Source organism: Melanaphis sacchari, unplaced genomic scaffold (genome assembly GCF_002803265.2).
Source record: "Melanaphis sacchari strain LSU unplaced genomic scaffold, SCAv2.0 Contig29_pilon_pilon, whole genome shotgun sequence".
Lineage (NCBI taxonomy): Eukaryota > Metazoa > Arthropoda > Insecta > Hemiptera > Aphididae > Melanaphis > Melanaphis sacchari.
In genome coordinates this window covers 948,302-961,221 of record NW_020271172.1, presented here as the reverse complement: position 1 = coordinate 961,221, position 12,920 = coordinate 948,302, and the positions used below count along the sequence as shown (strand labels likewise).

Genomic DNA, 12,920 nt, shown 5'->3' with positions numbered 1-12,920 from the left:
GTTTATTGTCTATTACTTATTTATAGTTTAAGCCGTATACGTAGGTATGTATATATGTGTATATATATATATATATATATGTATGTACGTAGGTACAGCGCGTGTATTAACTTTTAGAAATTAAGACTATTTCGTATTTTTTAAATATTATTATTGTTTTTTTTTTTTCATTTCTCGAGTAAACTTTTCTTTTGTCAACGACTGTACTATAGTCTTACACGAATCTATAATTTAATAATTTGTGAAGGCCAGTGCCGGATCTCGCGAGTTTCGGAGGGTATCTCATCAACACGTTTAACAGATTGCTATTTATAAGTAATTTAATGCATTGATTATTTGATTTAAGTGAAAATTTATTTAAACAAGAAAACAATACAAATACAATATCTTATGGTTCATGACGTGTTCATTTATGTCGAGGCGCGATTAGTAGGGATATGAAACTGAGTCCACAATACGGCTTAAAACAAACTGATGCGGATAATTTCTTAAAATACTTCTTTCTTCAACACTGTCAATAAAAATTTCACGACTTCACCGCCCATACTTAAAAGATTTACAAAATCTAGGCTATCGACATAAGCCCCCCCCCCCTAATACGAATTCAGTCTTTGAGTTAGGACTCGGTGCATTGAATCCGGCACTGGCGAAGTGCTTATATTGTTGTTAATTTTACTGTTATACGAATTTATATTATATACTTCATACGTTAATAATCAAAATAAACGACTAATTTTTTATACTTTTACACTCGTAATATCATTTTCAAACAACTGTCAGCATAGTAATAAGCAGGGCTGTGAATTTATAGGAAAGTGCATTTTTTTTTGGTGATTGTAAAACATAGCTTTGTAAGTACATAATTTGAATTATGTAATTACGAATCCATCTATGAAACTTTTATTTTGCATATTTTTGCTTTTTTTGGCGTTTTTAATTTTTTAGGTCATATTTTGCTTTTTTTAGTTCATTTTCTAGTATTTTCAACCAAATTCTGTCAATTGACTTGTTTGAAAACTTTTTTTTTATTTTACACAGGCTGTATATATTATGTCAAATTTATATTTTATTAAATAATATTTTACACAAGTCACAAGCTATATACGGGTGGGTCAGGTAAAGATAACGATTCGATAAAATAAGTCAATTGCTAGACAACTATAGATAAGTTATTGTGGCATATCGTATATCAGTCACAAATTTCCAGATTAAGTTATTAGTAGGTATTTCAGTATTTATCGTTTAGTACCTGTTCGGCTGTTCTGACCTCAGCTTTGATGACATGACTTTTATGCGATATGCTCCTATTACGTTTGTAGACGTCGAAAGGAGTTTTTCGGCATTTAAACATTTATTGACAGACAATCGGCAGTCGTTTTTATTTGAGAACATCAAACGAGCACTTGTTGTCCAATTCAACAGTAAATACTAAAGATGAATAAGGTACCAGAAAATAAATATCTTTAAGTTTGTTTTATTATTTTAACAAAAAAAAAAATGTTTTAAAAATGTTTCTGGTGAATAGCATTAACTTAATTCAGATTCAATTAACTTTTTTATTAAATAAACACTTTTTTGTACTAATATTTAATGTCCGGTACCTAATATTAATATAAATATAAAAATTAAATTTAAAAACCATTTTAAATGAATTTTATACTATAATTTTTGGCATTTTATATATTCCTTTTTTTTGCATTTTAAGTGCATATTTAATTGCATTTTTTTGACATTTTTTAAGGTTTTTAGTGCATCAAATGTACAGCCCTAGTGATAAGTATACCTACCCGTTTGTTGCTGTGGGTTAAATATACGATTGGAAACGACTACGATTTACAGACAGGTATAGGCGGCTCGTGTCGTTTGTGTGCTCGTTTCTCCGTTACTCGGCAAAACCGTCCGTATCGATTAAAGATTAAACGATAATCAATAATAATTGCGTGATGTTATTTTTATTTTATTATTTGGCTGATTTTATGTAAGACGGTTTTAACGCTCAAAACATTCGTCTGCGACAGGTATAGGTAATGGTCGATAATTAGGTAAATAATTGTAATGAGACAAAACGCGGTTGTTTAGTAGGTACTAACAATAATTTGTTTTCGCACGTCATTCGTACATGGTTGTCGTCGTACATTGGTAATTTATATGAATCGCGTTGTACGGGTTAAACACAATTCCGTTGGATTATGTCAAAAGACATACTTCTATACAATTGTGACAATAACTTAAATAATACAAAAACACAGTTATTGTAGGTACTTAAAGTTGTGGTATTTATTTTCCGATACAAGTATATACAACAATTATTATTACCGTGCACAAAAGTCATTTATTATTCTGGTTTACATGATACAATAATTATTGTACATCGGTTAATTACATAATATCATAGTAATGTACAGAGGTATATTGGGGATTACGGATTAATGAAAACTAACAACAACTTACTCAATTCTTAATAATATTAACGTTTATTACCAATTTTAATTTATTACACACGATTGCTACGCAGGTACGTGTGTACGCTACATCTGGACAATTATACACAGTATAAATCATATCACAACAACACACACGTGTAAAAGGGTTTTATCTTTTTTACGTTTATTGTTAAAACAGTTCACGCGTCATAATATTATATATATATATATGTATATTAAGTATACTAGGGGCAAATAATACAAGTAACCACAAGATACAAGTATTTACAGGTATCTAAAAGAACGATCGCATTGGTTTATGGTTTTAGCGTGTTTAAATTTCAAAAGTCGTCGTATACACTATATACGAGACGAAAACGCAAATTATAATACCACATAATATACACAAACATATCTTTTTGGCTCACTCAATCTATGTTTCCGTATACAGCAGCATATAGTTGCGTTGTGATTTCAATTTTATTTCTGTTTGGGTACATAGGTTTTCGCGTACTTTATTTACGTACCGAACAATTCTTGCGGGAGGCGTGAATAGCACGAAAAACCAATGCGACGTAACAAACATAATGTAAAAGTTTAACACGAATTCTATCCACTAGTCTATCGCGTTAGCCATAAAAGCTCACTACCCGTGCTTTGTGCACAGCATAGGGCGATTACAAATCAGTCTTAAGATTTTGCGGCTAAGAAACGGATATACGAGACAAACACGGGGATAGGGATCGTTTTGTAACGAGATACCCTTTTTTTATTTTGCCTCAGGCGTACAATCAAAAGGGTCATACTCGCGGATGAAAATTTGACGAAGAAAAAAATACCGATAGGAATATAATCGCAACCAAGGAGGAGTGCATCACAACGGGTGCCTGCCGTGACACACAAATTAATACAAAACAATTTCGTAGGTTTTTATAAGTGACCACGAATTACAATTAAAAAGGATGTACGATAATTAATTATGTTGATATGTGAATTTGTTAAGAATTACGTCGCCGCTTTATCATACGTCTAAATAATCTCGGTTCACCCACTATAACTACTAGTACAGTTATAAATAAAAAAAAAAAAAATGAATTGCGCGGCTGTCGGTGATAGACATCGATTTATAAGTATACTAGGGGCAAATAATACAAGTAACCATCTACAGGTATCTAAAAGAACGATCGTATTGATTTCTGGTTTTAAAGTTTAAATTTTCAAAGTCGTCGTATACTCCATATACTAGACAATGGTGAAAGTTATATTATAACAGCACATATTAACTGTTTAAGAAGATATTTAGAAAACAATACGACATAGAAATTACATGGGTAGAGATAAACATGATACAATGATACATGATATAATTTACGCTTCTATCACGACACAACAGCTAACACTTTGTGTAGGGTAGGGTGAAAATAAAAAAATGTTAATCAATCGAGATATTTGCGGCTAAAAACGAGGTTAGATTTGAATGGTAGTTATAATAGTTAATATAAATAATATAAATATTTTTTATCGTCAATGGCTCTTTTTGTATCGAATTTGTTTAAATGTAAACATTGGGAGGCTTTTAACCGGGTATGGTGTCCCAGAAATCCGACGGTGGTGGTGTAAGTTAGAGAGGCATTGGGGACGCTAGTGACAGGTGGTCCCGGTGATTCCAGATGACACCCGTATTCGGTCCGCCCGTGGCTCGGACTTTACACGATCGAGAGACCCTACCTACTTACAGACTAAAAATAATGAAGAAAAAAAAATACAATACATCGTTACACTATTTTTCACATAGAAGTCCCTCGTGTCCTACCTACCATCAAATAGTCCGCGCCCAGACGAATGGTCGTCCATGCCCCACCCATCTAGATCCCTATGACATCGCTCACTTCAACTGCACATATCACCGTTACATATGTACCTATACAGGGGAATCCCTCTCCTAGCCTACCTATCGTAGAGTCTGTGTAAGGTGTGTGCAATTAATAACCAAACCTATTTCCTACTCTAAGCGACACCACCATACACAGAAAAATCATATGTATAAGATGAAATCCTTTTCCTAGCCTACCTGTCGTAGAGTCTGTGTAAGATGTGTGCAATTAATAACCAAACCTATTGCCTACTCTAAACGACACCACCATACACAGAAAAATCGTATGTATACGATGAACTGTACAGTTGACATGTGAGGACCGACGTCTGGTAACAATATGATAACGTAGGGCTGTCGGCTTGGCTGAGTTGGGCAAATAAAGGGTGTGATCGAATACAACTACGAAATGAAGGGCATGCGGGCGGTTCGGGGCTGGGTCCGGGAACCTGGCCCTGAACACTCGCAGAACCTTTGCATCTAACCGTAGCACCTTTATCGGTGGCGGGAACATCAAAGCCACGGTAACTGAAAATGATCGAAACTGCCGGTAATCCACGATAATAAAGTCGGTTGCTCGAATCGTTGAATAAAAATGTTAATGAATTGACCAAGTCGAAAAGTAATGTGCTTAAACAAGTATTGTGAGCGTGTTTACATAACCAGGATCTCTTTCAAAAGTATCGATTAAAATAATCAAATGTAATTTCATCAGCGCAATGGCTCGTGCGTTTGACTACGATTCACCACTGTCATTATAAATACCAATAATCTAACCATCGTCTTTCCTATACGTCCATGTATGCACATGCAATAAAAATATTGTATTTAAAAACAGCATAATATCCTTAAAATTTAATGTGGTATTTGTCTTCTTGTATGTATAGACGTCATGGGCAAAATCAAAGAATCCTGTCCACCATTTGGATCACCAGACGAACGATTTAAAGTAACGGTGTTGGGAACTTTGTCGCCGCCGATAGGTGGATGTGCCTCTATGCAAACCGTCCATCACGATATTGTGCCAGCGTTTAATTTGTGGCTGGGAAGTCTGCGATATGGCGGTGGAAGTTGCGACGAAGAGGGTATGTATAACGAATTATTATATCATTACAGCACAATAATGAGGGAGCTGCGTCCGCGGCTTCAAGAAAGCTCTCCTCGTCTAAAATCATGTGTATATTAAATATATAATCTGCATTGCTCATATAATCGTAAATAATAAAATAGATGCATAATTTACCTTTTAATATTAATGCAACTTGAACAGGTGATCGCGTCTGTTCTGATAGCAGTTTCTAAAATTACGACTAGCACCTGCACAAAATACAAATTTCACATATATTATAGATTTAAAATCGAACGGGTCAATATTTACCTTTCGTGAAAAGCGATCGATTGTTCTCTTTATGTTTTCATCTCGTATAGTTTATTTGTGGAATTTTATTATCCATTAGGTACTGCAGTAATGACACTGTAGCAACATTTAGTTTATTCACTCATTTCCTATAACACATTATAAAACATATAAAAACATCTAAAACATTACTCAAAATATAATATAAATTATTATTATTTTAATCTATGTATTAGTTGAAAATGTTTTCTTAAATAATTTTATTAATCATAAGCTGCTCTTATCCACAGTTTCGTTTCTCTCACTAGATAAAATATATTTTGAATGAACAAAAATCTTTTTTCTGAAAATATGTTTAGTATACTTTTATACTTATATAATATTTTAAATTACATTTTATTCAATTATTACATATGAATTATGATTTCTTATGTATTTTACTATTTTTACCATTGATTGACATATTGACATGAATACCCTCAAAAAATACAAATATACAATTTTCGAAAAAGATATATAATATTAAATCACACTGGTAAAGTAATAGAAATACCCAATCACTATAATATTATTAATATTACAAAAAACAGTTATCATAAAAATAAATTATTAGTAATTACTCGTATATTCATCATACTCATGTATTTGTTCTGTTCTTGTATTCGCAGGTATGGACCACTATATGTTTGAATGTCTGTCAAAACATCCATTCATTGAGGACGACAATATTAAAGGCTGGTACGTAACACTATACGATCAAACAGCCAGATGGTCCGGTCAAAAAGACTACAGATGTGGTGTGAGTATACTATGTTTATGCATACCTTACTGATCGATTAATGAATTGAAGCAGTAGAAGGGCACTCACAAACAACAACACGAATTATTGTACACACACTTTTCATTTTTTACACGGATAGTTGTTGCAATACACATTTTAAGGGTATATAGAAAATAATAAAATATTTCGTGCTTTTGAAAATCAAAATGTCCACGCTAAAAATTAAAAACAATAAATAGATCTAACGGACTCATATTATTCTTATCGTAAATTTCTAAAATTAGATGCTACTAGCCCATAAGAAATATTTAACGTGAAAATAGCTGATCAATATTCGTCTTTGTTTCTATATTTTCACTCACCATTTGAATAAATAACACTAAATCTTACTACAGTGAAATCTGTAATCTTAGACACAACGATGTTAATGATTGGAGATAGGGTTGAGTCTCAATGTGCTTTTATTTATAATATATATTACACGTTGCGGTTGGTTAATATATTTTTCTGTTTTTTCGTTCACCATACTACAGTTGTATTCAATGCTCAACGACGACCCACCAATGATCCAGATGGTGATTGGTGCGAATCGTTCGTGTGATGGTCTATCACGGAGAATGGGGACGGTCGAGCACAGAGTACCAGATGGATTTCGACATTTTGAAGATGGGTCAGTTGCTTTGTTATTTTCCAAGGACTGGCCACAGCCAATTTCATCAGTAGATGTCTGGAGGAAAAAGCGGTCAGCGTCACAGGGCAGAACGTACAGGTTAGTGTCGTTGAGACCACGCCTCCCATATCAATAAATTAGAACATCGAATTGAGTAACGAACCCAGTCATTTGTTAAGGGACGAATGGGACATTTAGTTAAGATATTTTATGTTTTTAATATTTAGTAATTAATTTTTTTTAACCTAGTTTTTACATTTAAGTATATCTACATTAAGCCTTATAACTAAAATATTATATACATATATAAACATTTTTATGTAAGCAAGAAACAAGAAATTAGCAAATGAACATAATAAATATCAACTTATTTAGTAAACAATATTAAAGTGGTTTTAAAATACTAAAATACCTAATGTTTCCTTGAACGTTTAAGTTCTTACTTACTCACTCAAATAATAAATGTACAATTTATCTTTTACAACATTTATATGTTATAATAATATATTATAGGACTTATATGTTGCCTCAATTTTAAAAATGTGTAACACAAAAAATTTTACGTTCGGAATATTATATTAAAGTGAATTGACCTAAAGTCAAATTTAAATGTAAAAATATTATCTAGAACCCTACGTAGAATTGTTTTTATATTTTCATTTTTAAGCAACGTTTTATTATATTTTACTACTTTTTTTAATTACACATAATTTTTTTGTTTGATTAACTTTGATAGTATGAAAACTTTTTTAGCATTGTAATTTACATGAGTAGTTTATAATTTTTTCTTTTTCCTTTGGTACATAATATTTTATACGCTGATTTAATCATGTCAAATTGATATTACATACATTTAAAATTTTGAAAATTATAACGATTTACGATTTAATAACCTTTTTATTATTTGCCATTTAGTAATATTAAAACCATTCCTTAATTAACTACTCTATTGAATATTTGAAATAGTGGCCTTCCGACTTGTTCCGTTAAAAGTGAATAACAACACTCTAGTTTGATGGTATCACTTCGTCTGCTTATTTCACGTAAATATTTATAAGCATATACAGGCTGTGAGGTCGATACGATAACGCGGTAACCAGACTTGAGAGCGGGCTGCCGGATACGGCGTATTGTCACGACGAGCTGGAGGCTCCGCCCTATCAACACTTTAGGGTCATATAATAGGAGATATACAAAATCTCAGGGTACGGGGCCAACTACGGACACTTCTAGCTATTAGGCAACTGCTACCGTGAATCTGGATCGGGAAGGCAAGCTCTTAAAAGCGGCCGTAAGAGAATTGCGGGTAGTACTCGTATGAATTGCTCGTGGTCCGTGCAAAGAATGTGGACCGTCTGGTACCCTTGTTGGCTGGATCGTTTCAGTTCGCTGACTGGTATATACGGTATGTAGCGGTGTCGTCTGTACCGATAGCTCACGGGTGGTATGTACGTGGAGATCTTCCCCGAATGCCAATCGGAAGTGTAACATGCCTTATGCCGGCTGTGGTGTCAACCCGTACGGAAAGAGAGTGGCGATGCCCGACTGAGTTGCTCACGGGTCTGTGCAGCGAGTGTTCGTCGATGTTTCGTCGGCGTTATTCTCGTACTGCGACTGGTCATCGTGTCGCTTCGGTGTTCCATATTTTCTTCTTATCTTCGTATCGAGTTGAATGTTTAGTCGAAGAAGAAATTGTGTTGATTGAAGAAGGTAAGTTTGTGATCGGAAAACGACTTGTATATAATCTGTGCAACGTACCAATTAGTAAACTATCGTGTGTGCCGCCGCGATGTTTGTGTTTCCCGTCGGTACGTATTTGTGTGCTGTTTGCTTGCTGGGTTTTTGGGTTACGGCCATGGAGAGGGTTTCATTATATTTGTCCTGACATTTCTTATCCATGGCCGTATTTATCAGGTTGTTAGCGTAGTTTGAAGAACTTTAATTTAGTAAAACTTCTCTGCAGATTACTGTAATTTCTTGTATGATGTATTCTGATTGGCTGATATTGTGTAGTCCTGGCAAGGATTGTTTTCGTGGGTGATGTACCGTTACATATTTCTACTATTAATCGATTAAATGTGTAAAAAAATGTTACGTAATAGAGATCTTACATTATAATTTATAACTAATACTAATAAATTGTATAATTCCTATACTCCATTGTAGACCATAATATTATTATCATTATGATAAAATATAATCTTCTGCTAATGCAAAAAAGTAAAGCCTGTGTATTATTTAGGTTTCCAGATTGGTCACAAGGGTCATGGTTAGATTTACAAGTAAATGGAAGTCTAATACACTATGATACTAACTATCATGAGAAAGATGATGTTGACTATGATCAAGATAATGACGATGAAAAAAACGGAGATGCAGAAATTTCTAGTGGTGAACAATACATGCAAAGGTCACAGCAATATGATCCTGTTGGAATGAGTAGCAGAAACCGACGATCTGTTCCAAATATGAATGGCGTAAAAATGTTCAGAACTCGCACCATCACTATTCTAAACAATACGAAGGATATAGATTGGTTAAAACGTCAATTACTTAATGATAACATGCGAATCTTGGATGAATTTAATTTACAACGAGAACGCCGTAGTGTAGAACCTAAAAAACCAAAATTTGTTTTAGATGTTCTTTCTCAGACATTGCCAGAATTATTTCCTACCAATGAGTTTGAGTATGGAGGAAACTATACTACTAAAACTGAAGAAAAGAATAAAACCACGAATGTGAACGATTACTTTTCAAAAATTCAAAAAGACTCTGAAGCTTTAAATAAAATATTTAATTCTGTGTTTGGCATTGGTAATGTTCGACATAAAAGAGATTTGAGCAATCAACGTGAGTATGTCGAACATGGCGAGGAAAACTCCAAACCTCGTAAAAAGAGATGTTTTGGGTCATCAGCGAAAACAACAACAACAGAACGTTATAGAGACCTTTGGTTTGAAAACCCCCCCAAAAAAGGAGATCCTATGGAGCCATTTGATAAGACGAATAAATATTTCGGCACAACCCAAAACCCTGGCGGCCGAACTATGAGGAAAAGGAGGTTCGTGGATGAAAACTTGGATAATAAATCCAAGAATATAGATTACGAGGAAGAAAAACAACTTGAAAGAGTTAAAGAACTAGAGAAAGCTGAAAGTTTAATACGCTGGTGGAAAGTTATGCAGGATCTTTCATTGATCGATCCTCATATATGGGATCAATCAAATGCTGAAGTTAAAAAAACTGAGTATAAAGTATTTCCTGACACCAGTATGACACAAATTAAAAGGTCTTTTAAAAACGAACGCATTCATAGTCAAGAAAACACGAACCATAAAAATAAAAAATGCAACTATAAGAAAGACCTTGAGGTTTTTACATCCAAAAAAATTGAAGATCTAAAGCCATTATTTTATAATAATAAATTTAGTTTGAAAAACAAAATTACCACAGAAATTCGAAAAGACCTTGAACCTTTAAATGAAATATTTAATTCTGTGTTTGGCATTAGTAATATTCGACATAAAAGAGATTTAAGCAACCAACGTGAGTATGTCGAACATGGCAAGGAAAGTTCCAAACCTCGTAAAAAGAGATGTTTTGGGTCATCAGCGAAAACATCAACAACAGCACGTTATAGAGATCCTGAGTTTGAAAACCCCCCCAAAAAAGGAGATCCTATGGAGCCATTTGATAAGACGAATAAATATTTCGGCACAACCCAAAACCCTGGTGGCCGAACTATTAGGAAAGGGAGGTCTGTGGATGAAGACTCGTATAATAAATCTAAGAATACAAATTACGAGAAAGAAAAACAACTGGAAAAAGTCAATGAAATTGAGAAAGTTCGAAGTTTAATACGCTGGTGGAATCTTATGCGGGTTCTTCCATTGATTGAACATCGTATATGGAATCAATCAAATACTGACACTAAAAAAACCGAGTATGAGGTATTCCCTGACACCAGTATGACACCAGTACCATCTCCGGTCAAGTATCTAGAGTTCGCTAAAATCCTTGGAATTCCTTATAAAGAGGCAGTTTTAAAATGGCGTAGTTTAGAACGTAAGTATCGTCAGCGAGAAGCTGAAGTTGATTACACTGCCTATCCCGGTCAAAACCATCCTGATATAGTTATGAGAGATTTTGATCAAACATTCGATGGCATAGAATATGACTTTAATCCTTTGTATCCTGAGGGTACTGTTGACGATCCAACTGCTTACCGGGTCCTTACACTACCAGGTGGTTATCGAATAGAACCCCGTCTATCGCGCCGTACTACGTTTGCAGAAAAACAATTAGGCGCTACTTCTGAGTCAGTGAAGGTGGATAGTGACTTTCAATATATTCAATCTAACTCCTTAAATGATGGGCTGAATACTTTGATGCCAAAACGCATTAAACGTAGTTCTACATTACCTAATCAACAACAACGTGCAACAACAAAATTTACATGGAACTGCATCATGCCTGTTGATAATGATGAAAAACAACCTCATAATCTTGAATCTGGCGCCAAATTCCTTGTTTATGGTGGTCGCATCATGGAAAAAACTAATGAAAATAGCAATAATCAACCGTGAGTTCACATTGTAAACTATATAAATAAACAATTAATAATCTATGTCGAATATGTAATAAATAAACTTATTATATTGTTTTTAATCAGTGAACCAAATTTAGACACATTGTTTGATTCGAAAAAAGACTCAAAAATGACATACGGGTGCTTGTGGTTAGTGCCTAGAGGACCAAACATTATAGAATTTTCTATCATAGGTGAGCGTTTATTAAAACAAATAAATTAAATCATTAAAAAAAATTAATAAAAATGACATTTTAAAATGTTTAGGGACAGGGTTACCAGATAAAGAGCAAAACATACAGAGCTTTGCAAAGCAACTTTGCACGGAAAAAAAATCAGTTAGCAAAGATAGTAATATAAGAAATAAAAAAAAGCTTCTTCCACGCCGCCATCTGTGGGTCACCGAAACAAGTGAGTACACTCGTTCTTAATGCTAGTCATTTAAACTGGTACACCAGTAGTTAGTTTCTAAGCCTATAATTAATATTTGACGAAAGAAATAAAAATTCACATGTCTATTTTGATCAAAAGTTTAGGTTAAAATACAAGAATTTTAATAAGCCAATTATGTTGGATCCGTTAGTTGTCAATTTATGCATTTTTACTTTTAAAAGTACTATAATAAGTAACTATAATGTTACAGGTTATTTGTATTGAGATTTAAAAAAAGTCGTTATGCTTTGTCATATGCTTTTTCATGCTATCATATTTAATTCTTAAGTTATCTTAAAGAACTTATAACTTATTTTTACTAATTTTTAAAAGATTTTTTTGTACATTATCATTAGGGTTATAAACTTAAATAAAATAAATCTTACCTAAAAATCCACAGGAGCCGATGAAGCAAAACGAGTGCCTGTTGGGTGTCCCATACCCCCTGGTACAGTGTTCTATGGTGAGATCCCAGCTCCGCCACCATCTTCTACGGTTACAAACAACTCACAGTCCGTACTACCACGACTTTGTGTCAAGTTAATATCTTCTGCCGATGACTGTACGAATGGACGAGCAGGAGCAATTGATCAGATGAAATATACTGTGTCAGAATGCGTTGAGCGAGACGCTTCAACTGGGACTTCCCTACAAACAATGACTGCACAACAAACAATTTTCGAAGGTCAGTTTATTATTATTACTTATTTTGTTTTTAATAATTATTACAGTCATTGGTATTCTGACTAAAAATGAAAATTTCAAAACTTATATAATTATAATATACCTATAT

At 33.6% G+C, this 12,920-nt stretch overlaps 1 protein-coding gene and 1 long non-coding RNA gene across 5 annotated transcripts in view; one reads left to right on the top strand and one right to left on the bottom strand.

The window, feature by feature from the left end:
* Nucleotides 1–12,920, top strand: part of LOC112595758 — a 28,818-nt gene that overhangs the window by 10,145 nt on the left and 5,753 nt on the right. For all 4 annotated transcript variants that reach the window (XM_025341065.1, XM_025341066.1, XM_025341064.1 and 1 more), the window contains exons 2-8: nucleotides 5,184–5,381; nucleotides 6,322–6,452; nucleotides 6,968–7,203; nucleotides 9,347–11,689; nucleotides 11,780–11,889; nucleotides 11,963–12,106; nucleotides 12,528–12,812. In XM_025341065.1, coding sequence (XP_025196850.1) covers nucleotides 5,184–5,381; nucleotides 6,322–6,452; nucleotides 6,968–7,203; nucleotides 9,347–11,689; nucleotides 11,780–11,889; nucleotides 11,963–12,106; nucleotides 12,528–12,812 — 3,447 coding nt within the window. The remainder of the gene's footprint in view (nucleotides 1–5,183; nucleotides 5,382–6,321; nucleotides 6,453–6,967; nucleotides 7,204–9,346; nucleotides 11,690–11,779; nucleotides 11,890–11,962; nucleotides 12,107–12,527; nucleotides 12,813–12,920) is intronic.
* Nucleotides 5,288–12,602, bottom strand: LOC112595760. Its single transcript, XR_003114734.1, has 4 exons — nucleotides 12,514–12,602; nucleotides 5,675–5,802; nucleotides 5,540–5,613; nucleotides 5,288–5,461 (listed from the first exon to the last, which is right to left on the bottom strand). It is a non-coding gene; the product is annotated as an uncharacterized LOC112595760 (long non-coding RNA).